Source organism: Amphimedon queenslandica, unplaced genomic scaffold (assembly GCF_000090795.2).
Source record: "Amphimedon queenslandica unplaced genomic scaffold, v1.1 AMPQUscaffold_13511, whole genome shotgun sequence".
Taxonomy (NCBI): Eukaryota; Metazoa; Porifera; class Demospongiae; order Haplosclerida; family Niphatidae; genus Amphimedon; species Amphimedon queenslandica.
In genome coordinates this window covers 195,419-214,218 of record NW_003546253.1, presented here as the reverse complement: position 1 = coordinate 214,218, position 18,800 = coordinate 195,419, and the positions used below count along the sequence as shown (strand labels likewise).

Here is an 18,800-nt window from a genome sequence, read left to right as displayed (position 1 = left end):
TTTTTATTTTTTTGTGAATGATTGCGAAAGGTCATGAAAAAATTAATGAATGGTGAGTAAAAAATGATGCAAAAGTTAAAAAATTGTGTCTCAGGTGAGATCCAGCACGGAAATTTATTCAAACAAGTTGTCGTCATTATTATGCTGCAGGCTACAAAAATTCCATCTTAATTTCGCACATCTCAGCAATCTTGTCCACTTTCTTTCTTATATAATAGGCAGAGGGTCTTGCTGTCGGCTGATGATACCAGCACTCGTACATTACCCTTGACATGCCTCGAAGCAGCTAAAAAATAAATAATATAATAATAATTTAAAATAATTTTAACAGTTAGCAATAGACGGTGTGTCTATGACAAAAAGTCTGAATCATGTAGACACTGTTATGTGTTTTATTATTACTACAGATCAAGTCATCAGAGAGTTATGCAAACTTGCAAAGCATTCCACTATACTAAGACAGGCTGGAGTCATGTTGTCCAGCTTTAACTGACTCCTCTTTTATTCCTTTGAGTAAAAGCAAAAAAGACAATTATGGCTAAGAAACAAACCCATTCATTTCCTAATCATTATTAATGATATGTAATCATACAGTAATCATGCAAATAACTGCTTGGGAAAATCTCCCTCACAAACTGTCTAATGGCGTAATTTTTAAAATGCTCATAAAAACTCAAAACTTTCTGCACAGCATAAGGACATCCATTAATGCGTATCAGAAAATGTAATAAAAATTGTAGGTATTTTCGGGGCAAATTTTTGAAAGCTACAGTCCATGCTTTTTCTAAAAAAATCAATGATTGATTTTAGTTGAAATCAACTCAAGAGTCTTTCTACATAATAAAGTAATGTAACTAGACGATGGATACATCCTGTACCTCGTTATTGCTCCAGGTCTCAGGTATTTCAGGAATAACTTCTTTTCCAACGATAAACTCTGTCATATCATCAAGTGTTGGATCGGGAGGCACTTGGGACTGAAATGGAAGAGCATAATCAGCCAAAGGCTCACCTAAGAAAGAACAACAACAACAATACAGTGAAAATAAATTACACAATAATTATAGCTATTCAGTCTTAAACAAAAAGTATCATAGTAAAAGTAAAATTGACATACTATGTGCCAAGTCCCAACTATACACAGTTTTATTAAAACAAAAGAAAATGACTTAATTATCAAGAGTTATTATCACTATCATTATTATTGTTATATTACTATTATTATTATTATTATTATTATTATTATTATTATTGTTATTATAACAAAATCAGACACAATGCAGAAGACAAAAGAGAGACAAAAAGGGAAAGCCCATAGAGAAAAGAAAATCAGGGACAAAACAAAAAACAGGAAAAGAAAAACCAAAAACAAAACACAACAAAATAAAAATATTATTATTATTATTACCTTCAAGGTGACAGCGTGTGCATACTTCCCACATTACTAGACCAAAGGAGTAAATATCAGCTCTCAGAAAAGACTCAAAACTATGAACATCAATGGTTCCCTTGATGACCTCAGGAGGCATGTATCTCTTAGTCCCCTGCTGGACATTCTCTAACTTATTATTAAAGTTAAGATAATTATTATCCTTCACTACAGCTAGTCCAAAATCGGCAATACAACAAGTCGAGTCATTCTTTACTAGAATATTCTTTGATTTGATATCTCTGTGAGCCACTGACGGCTTTCCCTGAGTCCCAGTAATTTCCAAGTGGAGATAGGCCAGACCGCGACAGGTTGAATGGATGAACTTGAGTGTCGTCTCTGGAGTCAGTCCTCCTCTATTGAGTTCTTCGAATAGAGACCCACGAGGATGATACTGGGTGATGAGCCACAACTCCGTCACTCCGTTATTAGACAGCATATCGGTCGCAAAGCAAGTCAATATATTATCATGGCGGAGATTAACCGAGTTATATATATCAGACTCATGGAACCAGGACTGCTCGTCTTTCGAGAAGAACTTTTTAACGGCATACCTCTCACCTTGATAGTGCCCAACGTAGACTTGTCCAAAGCGTCCGCCTCCGATTGACTCTCCAAGCAAAATACTCCTAGCGATGGTCCTCTTAACAAGGAATGGCATCCCAGCCCCCGAGCCAGAGGTGAAGCTCATAGAGGTCTCGTTTGATACGCTTACATGTACATGTTCGATAGAGGTGGAGCTATAGGGAGGAGGTTGGAGGAACGAGGTTAGGTCATTACCGTTCCCGTTTGAGTGATGAGGCTCGGTAAGGTGGACATCCGGGTCATTGGTACGCTGTCTGGGGAGTCGCCTGTCTCTCTTTCTCTTGCAGAATATGAAAAGGGCAAAGAAAAGGATGTTGAGTGGTATGAGGATGATGCAAGAGGAGATGATGGTGACCAGGATTATGATGTAGAGAGAGGGATCATTCGAGGAGACTGTAGGAGTTGCTGATACTGATTCTAAAAAAAAAGAATAATAAAAACAGCTGTGATTTATTTTCAGTAAGTACTCATAGTACATGTACATGCAATACTAAGGCTTCCTCCTAAGAGGATATGCTGTTTCACACTTTATTTAAATTATAGCATTTCCTTAAGATGATCTACAATAAACATTATTTAACAGACACACACATCTGGAGTGAGTCCCTCTTCTCCCTCTAATCCAAACACGGCCACATTGCATTATGTATCTAACAGGAGGTAGTGGGTGCACGTATGTGTGTGCTGGGGGCAATGATATGTCTACATCTACCATCCAGTGTGTATGTACTGTATATGTGTGTATATTATGATGTATGTGTATGTGTGTGTGTGTCCATTATTGTGACTAGTAAATCAATTAGCTTGTCTCAATTATGGGACATAAAGATAATACATTTTTACTCAATGGCAGGCTGTGCACTAAATAATGCTAATAATTATACATTAAAAACAATAAAAAGAACAAGAGCAAAAACAACAACAACAACAACAACAATAATAATTACTCTCATGTCTATTACTTACCAGTGACATTAATAGTTGGAGAGGCTGTAGATGGATCTGGATTTAAATCAATGCTATGCATGATATCTTGATTACAATAATCATAGTCATCACAGCAAAAGAAATGCATCACATCATTGCCATCATCTTTAGTTGTATTGCACAGAGCCGCAGGATTGATATTGATAACTCCTACTGAGTCTATGCAGCCATAGTCAACTGAAGGTTTTCTAGGTTTTCCTGAAGAAAAAACGACAATTCTTAAATAGCATCCAAACTGATCATTAAGGGTACAGCTATTAGTGCCCATACAATCAGCACCTTCCCCAGAACAGTAACATGTGATGCTGTATACAGTGCCTTGATTTAAAAGACAAAGACAAGTAAGAGTATTAGTAGCGGTTATTGAGGACCTCACTTTTCTGTAGATAAATTAGAAAAAAGAAGGAAAACGTGGAAAGAAAGAAGGGAGACACTCGCAAAGACACCATTCCTGCTTCATGGATATCGACCAGTAGTCTAGGGCGTGGCTTTATTGCAGTGAATTGACGTATCCGGAGGCACACGGAAATCACGTGGCGTCAATTTTAATTATTATGGGCGTGTCCAATTAAGGAAGCGTGTAATTTGTGGGCAGTACCTTATCCGGATTCTCTATTCTCTTATTTCATTTCTTCGCTCCTTTCTCTGTAACACTAGCCGGTAGTATATATATTTCTGTACATATCAGGCCCGGACCTCTTTCTTTACTTGCCTGACGATCCTCTCTTTGCTGTCTTTTCTTTTCTCGGTATCCGCTTGCTGGGCTCCGCGCTGTATTTAGTCAGAGGCTGTGAGGTCCCGTTTATTTCTTGTTGGCTATCGGGCTATCTCTTCATGATGTCGCTTGTTTACAGGCTGTTCACTGGGCTAGCTTTACTCTTTATTTTGTTGAGACCAGCTCACGGTAAGTTTGCATGTACTGCACATCAATACATGCAACATCAGTTCATTTACATGTACATGTATGTATATCGATTTATAAACGTACATCTATGTATTGTTTTCTTTCTTTCTTTTCTCAAAATTTAGCTATACAGTGTCATACTAATGACGGTGGTACATGTTCTGGTTTACGGTGCCAAATTTTCCTTCAATCGGGTCAGGTTTTTCAGACATGCAAATCCAACTTCCCTTTATGTCCTGGTCCAGTAAACATACTCTTCACTAATGAAGGCAGTTTTAGACCTTACATTTACTGCTGTGATACTGATTATTGTAATAGTAACACTACATTTAATTCGCTCATCTCCCCCTCTCCCTCTCCTACTGTAACCGTCAGCACTGGATCTATAGTGATTGTCGTTTCTTCTAGCATCATCGCAGGACCACAATCCAGTCTGTCTTCCTCTTTGTCTTCTACCTCTTCAATCTCCTCTACTTCTTCCTTGTCAACTGGGACAGTCCTTCCCTCTGTAACCAGCTCGCCTAACTTAGAGAATACTATTAGTGGCAGTCACATCGTCGCCACTCCATCATCAAGCAACGGTTAGTTGTACTTTTAATTGATAGTAATAAATATTCTTCTTTCTTCTCTCTTTCTTTTCTCCCTCCTCTCATAGGTGTCATGGAATCCAGCACTGTCAGTTCCTCATCGTCGTTACCTTCCTATATCATAGTTGTTATAACGGTACTCAGTGTAGCCATTTTCTTGTTCATACTAGCCCTTCTCACCATCGTCTTTGTCTACTTTAACCCTCGTCACATCGTTGGAGTAGCCGTACCAACGGAGAGTGAAGGGACTCCTACGATATCTACTGGATCGTGCGACTTCTCGTCCAATCAGGAGTTATTTGACGGGACTACATCAGGCAGTGGTGCTGGTCTTCCTCTACTAGTCCAGCGTTCTATAGCGGCTCAAGTCACCACCTGCCAGTTGATTGGAAAGGGTCGTTTTGGAGAGGTCTGGCTTGGGTCGTACAAAGGCGACTCGGTCGCTGTGAAGATATTCCACACGAAAGAAGAAGACTCTTGGAAGCACGAGGTTGAGGTTTATCAGACTTGTCTTATCCGTCATCCGAATATACTCCGTTTTATTGCAGCTGACAATAAGGACATTGGCATAGCCACTCAGCTCTGGCTTATAACAGAGTATTGTGAGATGGGGTCTCTGTATGAAGTCCTAGTGAACGAGGAGCTTCATGAGACTACGGTCCTTAAACTTTGTCTTACGGCCGTGAGTGGCCTAGCCCATCTACATGCTGAGATTACAGGGATTGAGGGGAAGCCTGCTATAGCACATCGGGATTTAAAATCCCGCAATATCCTAGTAAAGAGAGACTACACCTGCTGTATTGCTGATCTTGGTCTTGCCCTAAGATATGACAAAGTTACCGATACTGTAGAAGAGCCTCCTACCAAGAGGGTTGGAACGAGGCGCTATCTCTCGCCTGAGATTCTCGACGATAGCATGAACGTGAAGAATTTCGATTTCTTTAAGCGCTCGGACATGTATTCGTTCGGCCTTGTCCTCTGGGAAATAGCTAGAAGAGGATTGTGTGGAGGTAAGAAAGAAAAATATTTATCTCTTTTCTTGTGCATGCACATTACTCCCCTTGTCATGTGAAAAGCATGTGTAGGTTTCTGGTCTGTAAAACCAGTCTCCCCCTTACAATGGTATACTGTCCTGGGCCCATTGTACTGATTCAGGTACTTAGTCTTAACTTTGCTGTGGCCTACAGCATTTATAATGCTATTACTTTGATCCCTTCCCTGTGTAAACTACACTGATGAGTTGTGATGTACATATGCATGTATGAAGAAAAAAGCATGTACATATATGTCACATGAGGGGGTTTTTGCACTAGTGAGTGGATGTGTATATATATATACATGTATGTACGTATCATAGTGTTTACATGTCTGTAGGTAGCATTATTTGATGTGTATATGTTGTTGGTGTGTCTGTTGTTATTATTATTTGGCAATGGATGCATTTTCCACGTCCTCCCTCCCTCTCTCTTTTCCTTTTCCTCATTTTACGATGCCCTGTTTTCTCTATTGTTCCTATCACATTGTCTTGTTTTTCTGTGTACATTAATCTCTGACCTCAATTTGGCAGCTGGCAAGCATTGTGTGAAGACCCATTCCTGTAGTATATTATTTTATTGTGTATATATTGGTAGTAATTAGAGTAGAGCTAGCTGAATTTAATTTTAGTGCCAGAAAATGTAATTATTAGGAGCAGAGCATCACATCATCGTTATATAGTGTGAAATAATTTTAATAGAGAATGATAAAACTAGGAGAGAGACAGAGAGAGACAGAATGGTGATGGGGACTGATAAGCTAATTGGTTATACTCATATCTCTACACCTGTTCCTGGCTGTTATTCAAAATGCTAATAATGCTTGACCTAGTATGGTATTATTTTATGCCCTTTGGAATGCAGTGGGCTTGCTTGTAGAGATGAGAGATAAATTAGAGATGGTAGATGAGTAACAAATTGCCAATACGTTAAATAATTGGAATACTTGGCTTATTGGTAGAATGTGACCTTATGCCCTCAGGCTTGTACATTTTGAGTAGTGGTGATATTTACAGGAAGTAATGTCATGAAGTGTGAGGGAGAGAGAGAGAGAGAAAAAATCAGGGAGAAAAGGAGGGTGAGAGTAAACAAGAGCACTTGTGTCTAAATTCAGCACTTGCAGTTTATGTACTTTCTCTGTTCTCAAACAATTCTTTTAATCCTTGACTACAAGAGTGTATTACAATAAATTATGATTCATAATGGAGCCACACATTACATACACAACTCATTTCATATTGACAGCTAAGCCCTCTTCTATAGACGCTGCCAGGGCTGGAATGTGCTCTATGTGCAACTTCATTCTGTTATCTGTTTTACAAGTTCTGGTGGTGTATTTATTAATTACTAATGACTAGGACTCATTTGTATAGCCTCCACAAAGAGAGATAAGCTCTATGACCAGGCAACACATACACAGCTGCATAGTACATTGTGCAACTGAATGTTGAAACCTGTGGCTAGGATTGATCTTGTAAAGCTTCAGTTCTTCCTCTCTGTGTGTATAGTTCCCCCCATCTCTCTCTCTCTCTCTCTCTCTCTCTCTCTCTCTCTCTCTCTCTCCTTTCCTCCATTCTAATTATATTTTGTCTTTACATTATAACTGGTGTTGTGTCTCAGTCATTGAGACTCACACTAAACCCTCCATCGTTGCCACTAGTTACTCATAATCCTGTTTGTGTGTTGTGTGTCCTCCAAAGGAATTACATGTAGGTGACTCCTGTAACAAGAAGTGGGCATAAAAATAACTGTACCCTATCCTTCTTTATCTGTGTGGTCTCCCCCACTGATACTTTTGAGTACAACATTAACATGATCATGTAAATTGATCTAGTTTTTATTATTATGTATTCGGTCCATTAGATAACTCCCGTGTAATCCAACCCTACTATTACTCATTCTCGTACACATACATGTACATGTACATGCACATGATTATTATTATGCGTGTGTTTGTGTGTCATTTTAATATTTCTTAGAACATTGCCTTCTTTTGCATTTGTTGTTGGTGTGACTTGTTTTCGTGTGGGTGTATGAGACTGATGAGTATTATGTTTCATTGTATTATCAGATTATCCTTCACATGTTTATGTCATCATTACGTTAATCATTTTAATCCAATGTTCCTACTATGCTAAGATGTACCATAGATTATACTATGTGTAATGCTATCACATTGAAGAAGAGGTTCTATTGGTTATTGGGTGACTGATTGTATAGTTATATTTGGGGGAGATTACTTGTTCTTGGGCCATGAGAATCTGTAGGATATCTCTCCTGCCTTCATTTGGCCTCAACTTCCTTTGTGGGTTTAGCTATCATGAGACATTTCTATGGAATTATTATATACTAGATATAGGCATCCATATCCTAGCTCCCTTCCCCCCCCCCCTCTCTCTCTCCTTAATATTGTATTTCTGATTGCCTTCCCACACCTTATCATGATAGCCAATGGAATGCATTGTGATTTCATTTGTAATTATAGTTTCCTACTTGTTTTTCTAGTACAAATTATGTTTGCATGCAGGCATATGCCACCTGGTCCAACTATACATATACAGACTAATAATAGTGTAACATGTACATGTATGTACAGTATTATAGTGTATAGACTCTGTATAGTATGTATATGTATGTATATGTATGTATATGGACATATGTGTATGTATTTGTGTGTTTATAGAGGGTTAGAGTTCAATGATGTATGTAGTTACTATGTCTGATGTAGTTGTTTATTTAAGACAATAATATGCTTGGGTGTCAGTAACTAGGCGACCCTGTTACTTTATCACTGATCTAACACCTGTTAAGTATACTGTTGTCTTTAATTATGGGTATTATTACACATTTCTATTATGGGCAAATGTACATATGTATCCCTGTTTATGCGTTATTATGGGCTATAGATATGCGCCTGTTCTGTGTATGGCTCATAGCACATTGTTGCTATCATTTGTCTTGTTGTATACCAACAGTTACATTCATTATTAAGACACAATATTCATTAACGCACTGACAAACACCTTGGTATAACTAGTATAGTCCTATTGTGATGCATGCCTCTGTGTGTATAGTGACTGGTGAGTCTTTTACATGTATTATTATGGTTTGGATGGTTGTTATGTTTATCATTCTCTCTATAGGTGAGGCTGAGGAGTACCAGCTACCTTATTTTGATAGTGTCACGCCAGATCCTTCCTTTGAAGAAATGAAAAAGATTGTTGTTTTTGATAAGAGGAGACCTCCTTTCCCTAACAGATGGAGCCAATCTAAAGTAAATCTCTCTCTCTCTCTCTCTCTCTCTCTCCCTCTCTCTCTCCCTCTCTCTCTCTCTCTCTCTCTCTCTCTCTCTCTCTCTCTCTCTCTCTCTCTCTCTCTCTTTCTTCCCCCCCTCGCCCCCCTCTCTCTCTCTCAGTTTGTATGCTTGTAATTTACCATATTCCCTTCTTGTCCCGTGACCATTTATGGTAGAGGCAGAGAACGAGTGTGAGAATGTGTAGCACTTGTTATCTCAGACGTGATAAATGGCAATAATTATCCTAATGAGATTCTTGGTACTAATTAGAAAGAGAGAGAGAGAGAGTCAATTCATCAAAAAATAGGTACATGTACCAGTCAATATTTTTTAAAAAGACTAATAACATGCAAATCTCATGTTTATTGTGTGTTTTCCTATGTCTTCACTGTACTACAAGCCAAGGAATCTCCTAATTTCCTTCAGATTGTAGTAAATATGTAATTATTTATCTAAACCACAGAGATGCTCTACATGTACATGTGTACATGTATGAATGTGTGTGTGTGACAAAGAGAGTCAGTGAGGGGAGGGGTGTATGCATGGTGGCCACAAATTGTAGTGTTGATTCGTCCTGCATAGTGTCACTGCCTTAAATGTCTCTAAATTGATTAGTGTTTAAGTGGTTTTGTGTCTGATGCTTGTTTTTATTGTGTGGCCCGCAGCCTAGGGAATTGATTGGGTTAAGCAAAAATGGAGCATAATTACTTGGCATTAAATGGCTAACAGTCAACACAGCTTGTCTTTGTGCCTCCCTTTCTCATTTTCATTCTCTTTTACTCCTTAACCCTTTCTTTGTTTTGACTGGTTTCTAGCCCACCCTCTTCTCTCAAGTGCTAGCTGGACTAATAGTTTATGTGTCAGAGGGTACCTTGTAATAATATTATACTAATTGTATTAGTGATAGAGATCCTTTTTCTCTCAGGTATTTGCTGAGTTGTCTCAGCTCATTGAACAGTGCTGGCATCACAATGGAGAAGCAAGGCTGACAGCTTTAAGATTGAAGAAGTCTCTCTCGAACATTCTTCCGGAGAAATCTGCTAAACCGATAGAAATAAATGAACCAAATAATCAGATACAAGTCTCCCTATAACTCACTGTCTTTACTCGCCATCTTTCCTTTCTTGTTTTTTTAAATATCTTTCCCTCTTTTTCTTTCTCCACACATAAGTCCTTCTTTACTAATATTTAATACTTTCATTGCCACATGTCTCTTATATTAGTTGTAAACTTCCCTCCCTTTCCCTCTCTCCCATTCACTCTTCAATCATCACTGATCCTCACTTCATCTTACTTTGTTCACATGACTCTCTCTTTTTGCCTTTTGTTTTGTGTAAACTGTTTATTTTCATCATTGCTCTGTCTCCCCATGTCTCTCACCGACTGACTGTTCCCACATCTCTTCATGTTGTTTGCTTTTTTTTTTTTAATGATACTACTAATTAATATTGATGTTTGTGTTTATGTGATGAAATGTGTACGTGTAGTTGTAATGAATAATAATAATAGTTATGATGATTAATCTTGTTATTATTATTTAAAAAATTTTACATTTTAAATACAAGATGGTGCACAGATATAATGATGCATGGAAAATAAAGTTGCAATGAGACATTGAGATCATTATAAAGTAAATAGTGCATTGTTGTGACAGACATGTACCAACACCATCTTTTAATGTTAATAGTTATTATTATAAAAAGTTTTAAAAATTAAGATACAAGTACATACTACAAACATGACTGTTTTAATTGTTGCTTTGTGCCTAGTCGGCATCCGATGACTTCAATTTCTCCAACCTTAAAAATAAGTCAATAATAACACTGATGCATATGAATATTCTCATGTTGTGTAGCTATGTTGTGTTGTGTAGCCAAAGTCCCTGTACAGGGTCTTTGGGCCGAATTTCGCCAAAAATGGTCAGGAGAGAATTCTCCATTTTTATAATTTTTTCTGATACATATACATGTTTTTATGTTGCGTAGAAAGTTTAAGCTGATTCTGATTAAAATTGGATTTTTTACGAATTTTTTAAGTTACTCCAAAATCGGGCCAAAGCCCCTGTGCTATAGTACAGCGTCAACGGCCAAATTTCACCAAAAATGACAAGTAGGCAATTGTCCATTTTTATAATTTTTTCTGATACATATACATGTTCTTATGTTGCGTAGAAAGTTTGAGCTGATTCCAATTAAAATTGGATTTTTTACGAATTTTTAAAGTTGCTCCAAAATCAGATCATAAAGGTCATGGATAGTGTATGAGCAATACCTTTCCTCAAAGTCCATTGTAGTATCTGTTCGTAGTGGACCACTGGATGGAACTGCCTTTGATAACTACAAGAGATTAATGGATATTTTTAAAATTATAATAATAATAAACTTACTTCATCTACCCATTGCAGTCCTAGCTCATCAAATACCTGCTGCACAACTGCCTCACTTGAGGAGAGAGAAAGAGAGACAAAAAAGCAGAAATTATGAAAAACAAGAGGGCAAAGGGAAACGATTAAGTAGAATGTACAAAACAAATCATTAACACATGATGCATGGTGTAACAATGATTGATTTTGATATGTAACAACATAATCTAGATTGTAATAATTTATAGCAAGAGTAGTAGTTTATTTGTAATACTCTCTCTACCTCTCTTCTTCTTCATCTTCTCCCATCACGTCCTCCATGGTATCGGATATCATTTCCTCCTTCATGTCCATGATTTCAGACTATAGAGTACAATGTAATATTGGACCAAAAGGATCCTTTGATTGTGCCATATATGGCCTCGTTTTGTGTCAATATTGATCAACATGATATGCATGATCAATGTGTCAATGTATGTGAAGCACATTCTATTTGCGTACATGTACACGTACATGCACATCTTCCTGTATGTCATGTGAGGTACATGTCCTGTGATATGATGCAATATGATGTCATGTGATATGATGTAATATGGTGTCATGTGATTGTGTGGATGAGTACACGTGCTTTTAGCAGCTTACTTCTCTTTCAAAGTCCATCATTATTTTTTGAATTTGTGGCAGCTTCATTTGAGCATTCATTCTGTTCATAGCCTATTAACAATAATAAATTATTATTATTAAAGTCATTATAAGTAGAATACAAAAATAACTATTATATGAGAAACAAGAATGATAAACATACTCTTGAGACGCCTTTCATTGATTGTGCCATTGCCATTTGTGACTTCATCGTCTATTAGTAATAATAATAATAATAATAATAATAATAATAATAATAATAATAATAATAATAATAATAATAAATGGTCTTCAGTAACTAGGTTAATTAGTTTGTTTAGTTGGTTCCTTCTTTTTTTGTCTTCATTTTGTTTGTGCTTTTGATAATTGGTTTTGCTGTTTAGGGCTTTCCCCTCCCTCTCTTTGCCTCTGTCTTTCTCCCTCTCACTCTTTTATTGTTGTTGTTATAATAATAATAATAATAGCAATTACTATCATAGTAACCACACCCATTGTCCTGCCCAGCCTTACCGTTAATTTTAAAGTTATTCCTTGAATGTTAGCTCTCATCAAGTGAAACTTCTTAATGTGATTTCTTGTACGAACCAAATCCTTGGCCATTATTTTAACGGCAGCCTGGAGAGAGTTAAGAAGAAAAAAGAATCAGAGTCTAGCCCATAGTAGATCAGGTAGCTCCTTTGTTTCTCTTTTATTACCATTTGTCCAGTCTTTGCTGTTTTCTTAATGTCAGCAATCACCTTTCTTTCCTGTTTCTCAAGATTAGCTCTTTCTCTGTCAATCTCCCTATTTGCAAGATTATGACTTACGATGAGTAAAAGTTTCTAAACCTCATGGTCTTCCTCAGAGCTCTCTGGTTCTGTCTCACGATCTCTTCTGGTGATTTTCCCTTCCATAGATCAGTCAGAGGCATCTTGAAAATTAAATTGAGCCCCACCCACATTTTAGCCACACCCTCTTAGGAAAATCCCATCGCGTTAATTGAGCTGCTTGAAAGACTTTGGTCTGTGCACAGTGATCAGGATAAGCCCTGGGCCTTATCTGGATATTTAGCTAATACAGTGAGATCTGTCTCACATAATAGTTCAAAATATTGATGTTTTTATAATTAAATAGATACTTTCCCCGAAATTCCCCCACCCAAACCAATGGCTCAAAAGTCACCTTCTACCTCTGATTGTACTTCAAGTGACTCCCCTTATGTTCAAGATGCTCAAGAAACAGAAAATCTCGCCCCTCCTAGATCATCCGTGGTATGTAGACTAGTCGTTAAAGATGAAAAGTTTACATTTTATTTATTAACTTCCTTTAGCCACCTAACCCAGCAATTGAAGGCCGGCTCTCTCAATATGACAGCCAGTGCTACTTGAAAGATGCAACTCCTTTCTTGTTAAAGACATCTTATGCAAGCTGCATCGAGATCGAAGGTGTTTATTATATCGGGGTTTGTGGCTGCATATATAAGCTTGGTATTGAGAACAAGTGGAAGTGCATTGATTGCCTTGGTGCACAAAAGTTGTTTGGCCTGGGACGCTTGGAGGAAAAATTAGCTGTGGTGGGAGGCCTTATGCATGACACTGGAAAAGTGACCGGTGATGTCATTTGCTATGACAATGGTAAGCGCTTGGAATCCAAATACCCCGCCATGCCAACTCCTCGTTCAAGTCCAACGATTGCCTCCAGTGATAGATATCTCATTGCTATTGGGGGTAGAAATGATGACGATGCCCTGTTGCCCATTATTGAAATACATGATTCTAAAATACGTCAATGGTACAAGTCCCGCCTGTTCATTCCCAATGAGATTTTAAGCTCACGAATGTCTGCAGTATTAGTTGATGATAGCGATCTCTTTGTTGCTGGCAACTTAGATGAAGAATGTGGAAATAAGTGCATAACCGCATCACTCAATTATATGCTCGGAAGGAAAGGAAACCAATTTTCTCAGTCAGCACTCCAAGTTGGTTTGTCATTGGCGAAGCCAATAGCAGATGGAAAAGCATCGGGTAATTCTGGCTATAATGAAAACAATCCAACTTCTGATTGGAACTATACGGAAAAAACTCCAAAGTTTGGCACCATCGCATTGAGCAATAAGACGATATTTTTGTTCAGTGGTGATAAAGTTTTTACTTATCATCAGTCTACCAATGAGTGGGCCTATAGAGCTAAAATTGACAAGGCAGTTCTGGCTGGTGCAAGTGCTCTTGTATTAAAAGAATCAATTCTGTTCATAGGGGGAAAGATTGATGGAGAGGACCAAAAGACTGTTAAGGAATTTGTAGTTACATAGATCTAATTATTTTTTTGCAATTTTGACACTAAAATATAAAATTAATTATTTTACCCGCCAATTGCCGCGAAACGGGCCATGAATTTCTAGATCTATGAATTACAGCAGTATTGCTGTTTTGATGTTTATCGATGGTGGCCATGGATATCAGTGAATTCATTGCCATTTCTCTCTCTTTGCCGCCCATTCATATCTATTCCTCCCTTCAGAAAGGTGCTTACACTCAAGCCTACTTCTCCTGTCTACTTGTGTCTTTTTCTTTCTTTGATTCAGTCTTAGGGGATGTTGGGTGGCTATTGATAGACTCGTAGCCTGAAAGATTATGGCCTACTTTAAAGCATTTATTTATCTTGTCTTTCTCTTTGGAGGAGCCTTTGGACAAGGTAATTCCTCGCATTGAATGTATAAATCAATTTAATCATAATAATAAATTATAATAATACCCCCTTTATTTTCATTCCTCTCTTTCCTTCTCCCTCTCAGGTACATACGACCTTACATCATGGTCTCTGGATCTTAACGAAGCATCCTTTGACCTTGTTCTTGGCTATGTTGGTTCCATCAGTGTCTCCTCTATTGACTGCAGTAAACTGATATTTGTCAATGAGAGGGCAAACACTCCACTGACTAGCTACAGGCTAACTGGGTGTTCCTCCACGATGGATTTGGGCTCTGGTAGGATACGTTTGCACCTCACCATTGGAGATGCCAATGCTATCAAACTTGATTATAATTTAGCAACTGCAGCATCAAATGCATACATACAGATTGATGCAGGGACTAACTTGGTGGATAGTATTGGTAATACTCTTCGTGCTTATGCTAGCAATGAAGCAGTCCAGGCTTCAGCATTCACACGGGATTCAACCCCTCCAGCTGTATCTATGAATGGATTTCGTAGCTTTGATTTAAACTCTGGTCTATTTACCATCAATTTCACTGAGCCAATGGATGTCAGCTCAATTAGTCTACCAGGCACGCTTTATTTTGAACACTTTGCTTCTATCAGCGAACCTCATGATAGATTTGAAATACAAGAAGGACTATGTCCACCTGCTGTGTGTGTTAATGGTACTATGGTGAGCTTTAGATTGAGTACTGGGGATTTAAACCGTCTCAAGTTAAACCAGCGTGTGTGTACATCAGCTGCTAACTGCTGGCTGACAGTCAATGCTTCATTCATTGATGATATGGCTGGAAATCCGGTAGAAAGACTACCAGACGGTATCAGAACCGATATGAGGTTTGTTGTATCATACACTGACGATACCACGGGACCCCAACTGAGGGACTTCTCTCTTGATATGTCCACCTTTACTCTATCGCTCACTTTCGATGAGCCTGTTTTAGAGTCAAGCATCAATATCAGTGGTATCACATTACAAGGGGCAGCTAATGTATTGACCAGTGATACTCATCTCTATTACACTCTTACAGGGGGTGAGACCTCTCTCTCTGATACTGCCATTGTGGTTAATATCTCACTCTCAAGTGAGGACTCAATTCAGTTACAGTCCAGAGCCAATCTTGCCACATCACTCAGTAACACTTACTTATCACTGTCCTCATACACAGTGAGGGATTTATCTTATTTATCCAACCCTGTCCAAGGGATTAGCATGGCCTCTGCTAAAGCAGCTAGTGCATTTCAGCCCGACATTGCTCCACCTCGTATGCTCTCATTTGACCTAGACTTGGATTCTAATAGTCTAACATTAACATTCTCTGAAGCAGTTTTACTATCGTCCATAGATCCAACTCATCTGACTCTTCACTCCTCTCCTTCCAATGAGGTACATCACACATTGACCGGTGGAGAGATAAGGATCAACACAGTCCTTGATGCATCATCTGTCATTATTATTGACCTAAATAATGATGATGTAACTTACCTTGAAATGACTAGCGGTATAGCTAGTAACGTCAGTGACACATATCTAACATCACTAACTGGTGCAGCTAATGATACCAGTAACGTATCAAGCAGTCCTCTCTCTATATCAGATGCTATACAAGTGTCCCTCTTCACTCCTGATACACAAGCACCAAGGATCCATGAGTTCAGCTTGGACTTAAATGAAGGTGTCCTGTCACTTACTTTTACTGATACAGTATCATCTGCAACATTTGATGTAACTTCCATTACTTTACAAAACGGTCTATCAAGAGAGCCTCTTCAATGGCATACCTTGAGTACCTCAAACACTTCAAGCAGTGATGGTTTTGTAATAGATGTTCTCTTAAGCGACGAGGACTTGAACAGAATCAAACAAATCAGGTCTCTCTGTACGTCTATCAGTGACACTTACCTCACTGTGGCTGCTACATTGGTTGATGATCCTTATGGTGTTGATGTCATTGCAGTTACTGATGGTAAAGCAATACAAGCCACTGTTTACACTGCTGATGACAGTTCACCTAGTCTACTCTATTGGACTTTTGATACAACTAATGATCAAATCATTCTCACATTCTCTGAGACTATTGACATCAAGACGCTACAAGTAACAAACATAATGCTACTAAATGGCGTTGGTTATTCTTATACTCTGACTGGATCAAACGGACTCATACCCACAGATGCTTCAGATACAGTAGCTATTCAATTGCTAGCTGAGGATATTAACATTATAAAAGCTAATGATGCCATTGGTACATCAAGAGCTGATTCCTATTTATCCATCACTGGTGACACTGTTCTTGATATGTCCACGAATAATGTACTGCCTATTTCAGTTGGTACTCCTCTCCAAGTGACCACGTACATCAGTGATAATGCTAGACCTAGTCTGAGTAGCTTTTCCCTTGATATGGATCAAGGGACTATGAATCTAACCTTCTCTGAGACGATAGAAGGTTCAAGCATTAACATAACATCATTAAGATTGGTTAACAGTGCTAGTGATTATACTGCTCATCACGATATAGTAACTAGCACTACCAGTACTTATGATAGCCCCGTTGTGACCATCAGTCTATCTCTGTCTGTACTGAATGGTATTAAAGCTATTGAGAACTTGGCATCATCAGCCAGTGACACATACGTACTGATGGATAGTAGCTTTGTAACAGATAAGAGAAACAACACTGTAATACCGATACACTCAGACTCAGCTTTATCAGTAGGTACTGGCTATACTCGTGACACTACCAGTCCAGTACTTAATAGTTTCACACTTAATCTCACTTCCGAGGAGCTCACTCTTTATTTCAGTGAAACTGTTCGTGTGTCATCATTCGATGCGACGCAGTTAAAACTCAAAAACCTTCCGGCTGATTCCGGCCTCACTATTCCTCTCACTGGAGGTGATGGGCCTGTTGTTAATAGCAACGTGTACACACTCGCATTAAAGGATGATGACTTGAATGAAATTAAGTACCACACTAATATCGGTACTGTTATTGCTAACACATTCCTCTCAATAACCTCCAGTACAGTAAGAGACACAGCTGGTAATAATGTCATTGAGAGACCACAGTCTAATGGCCTAAGGGCAACTCGAGTAACGCCTGATTCCATACAACCTAATTTAATCAGAGCAAACTTAGATCTAAACGAGAGACTAGTGATGCTCACTTTTGACGAAACAGTCAATGTTCCTGACTTTGTCATCACAGGGATTTCATTTCAGGATCACGTCTCAATGCCCTCTCAAACTGTCCAACTCTCATCAGTGAGTAGAGTCACAACATCAACTAGTGGTACTAGCCTTACCATAGACCTTGGAAGTGCTGATTTCAATGCACTTACTGGCATGTTCCCACTAGCATCATCAGAAGAGACATCATTTGTCACAATATCAAGTGGCACTGTCAGAGATATGAATAATAATCCTAATGTAGTGATAGAGCCCACTGGAGCTCTACCTGTCTTTAATCACACTCAAGACATCACTCGTCCAACACTGATCAGTTTTGATCTGGACATGGACTCAACTACCCTCACCATCACCTTCTCGGAGAGTGTCAATATCACTTCATTTCAGCCCTCACAGCTAACAATACAGGACTCTCCCTCTTCACCCACTCACCTCTTACCACTGACTGGAGGTATAGGGTCTCTACTATCCACTACAACTGTACAGCTAGTCTTAAGTGAAGAAGACTCTAACAAGTTGAAGGCAAACACTGAGCTTGCCTCCCTAGCATCTAATACCTACCTCAGCCTCACATCAAATGCAGTGAGGGACATGAACAATAATAACGTAATACCTGTACCAATGAGCAGTGCAGTATTAGTCAATACTTATACTTCTGATGGAACTGGTCCTGTTATTAGGAGCTTTGACCTTGATTTCAATACTGGGCTACTGACACTCAGTTTTGATGAGACGGTTAACACGGGCTCCTTAACTCCATCTAGACTGAGACTCCAGCAAACCAGTCAAAGCTCTTCTCCATCTCTCTTGCTCTCTATGTCTTCTTCTCTCGATTCGATGCCCCTCACTTATTCTCGTGTTCAAATCCAAGCCGAGGACTTTAACGAGTTGAAGAGATTACGTATATGTGTATATGAGAGCTCGTGTTACCTTTCCATCCCCACGTCAGATTTACTCCGAGACATGAGTGATAATGGTAATCAGGTCATTGATTCCAACACTCCGTTAGCAGTATCAGCTTATAAAGCTGACATCACCAGCCCTAGTGTTGTGACATTCAATGAGTTTGATTTGAATCAAGGATCG

The 18,800-nt window shown here is 38.6% G+C and overlaps 4 protein-coding genes across 4 annotated transcripts; 2 read left to right on the top strand and 2 right to left on the bottom strand.

Moving 5' to 3' along the window:
• Positions 1 to 22: 22 nt before the first annotated feature.
• On the bottom strand, positions 23 to 3,506 carry LOC100637658 (TGF-beta receptor type-1-like). The gene is made up of 5 exons (XM_003383385.3): positions 3,378 to 3,506; positions 2,981 to 3,319; positions 1,409 to 2,431; positions 879 to 1,012; positions 23 to 286 (listed from the first exon to the last, which is right to left on the bottom strand). The coding sequence occupies exons 1-5, from the start codon at positions 3,448 to 3,450 to the stop codon at positions 152 to 154; spliced, it is 1,704 nt and encodes a 567-aa protein (XP_003383433.2). The 5' UTR covers positions 3,451 to 3,506; the 3' UTR covers positions 23 to 151.
• Positions 3,507 to 3,600: 94 nt separating this feature from the next.
• On the top strand, positions 3,601 to 10,245 carry LOC100637532 (TGF-beta receptor type-1-like). The gene is made up of 5 exons (XM_011411273.2): positions 3,601 to 3,905; positions 4,031 to 4,486; positions 4,561 to 5,502; positions 8,670 to 8,800; positions 9,747 to 10,245. The coding sequence occupies exons 1-5, from the start codon at positions 3,836 to 3,838 to the stop codon at positions 9,912 to 9,914; spliced, it is 1,767 nt and encodes a 588-aa protein (XP_011409575.2). The 5' UTR covers positions 3,601 to 3,835; the 3' UTR covers positions 9,915 to 10,245.
• A 135-nt stretch (positions 10,246 to 10,380) lies between these two features.
• LOC100632271 (charged multivesicular body protein 2a-like) lies at positions 10,381 to 12,810 on the bottom strand. The gene is made up of 9 exons (XM_003383343.3): positions 12,653 to 12,810; positions 12,521 to 12,608; positions 12,336 to 12,440; positions 11,989 to 12,039; positions 11,826 to 11,897; positions 11,467 to 11,546; positions 11,208 to 11,262; positions 11,093 to 11,157; positions 10,381 to 10,620 (listed from the first exon to the last, which is right to left on the bottom strand). The coding sequence occupies exons 1-9, from the start codon at positions 12,763 to 12,765 to the stop codon at positions 10,587 to 10,589; spliced, it is 663 nt and encodes a 220-aa protein (XP_003383391.2). The 5' UTR covers positions 12,766 to 12,810; the 3' UTR covers positions 10,381 to 10,586.
• LOC109589061 (uncharacterized) lies at positions 12,793 to 14,560 on the top strand. The gene is made up of 3 exons (XM_020005186.1): positions 12,793 to 12,883; positions 12,939 to 13,075; positions 13,135 to 14,560. Exons 2-3 carry the CDS (start codon positions 12,971 to 12,973, stop codon positions 14,113 to 14,115), a joined length of 1,086 nt encoding a protein of 361 aa, XP_019860745.1. The 5' UTR covers positions 12,793 to 12,883; positions 12,939 to 12,970; the 3' UTR covers positions 14,116 to 14,560.
• Positions 14,561 to 18,800: the final 4,240 nt, after the last annotated feature.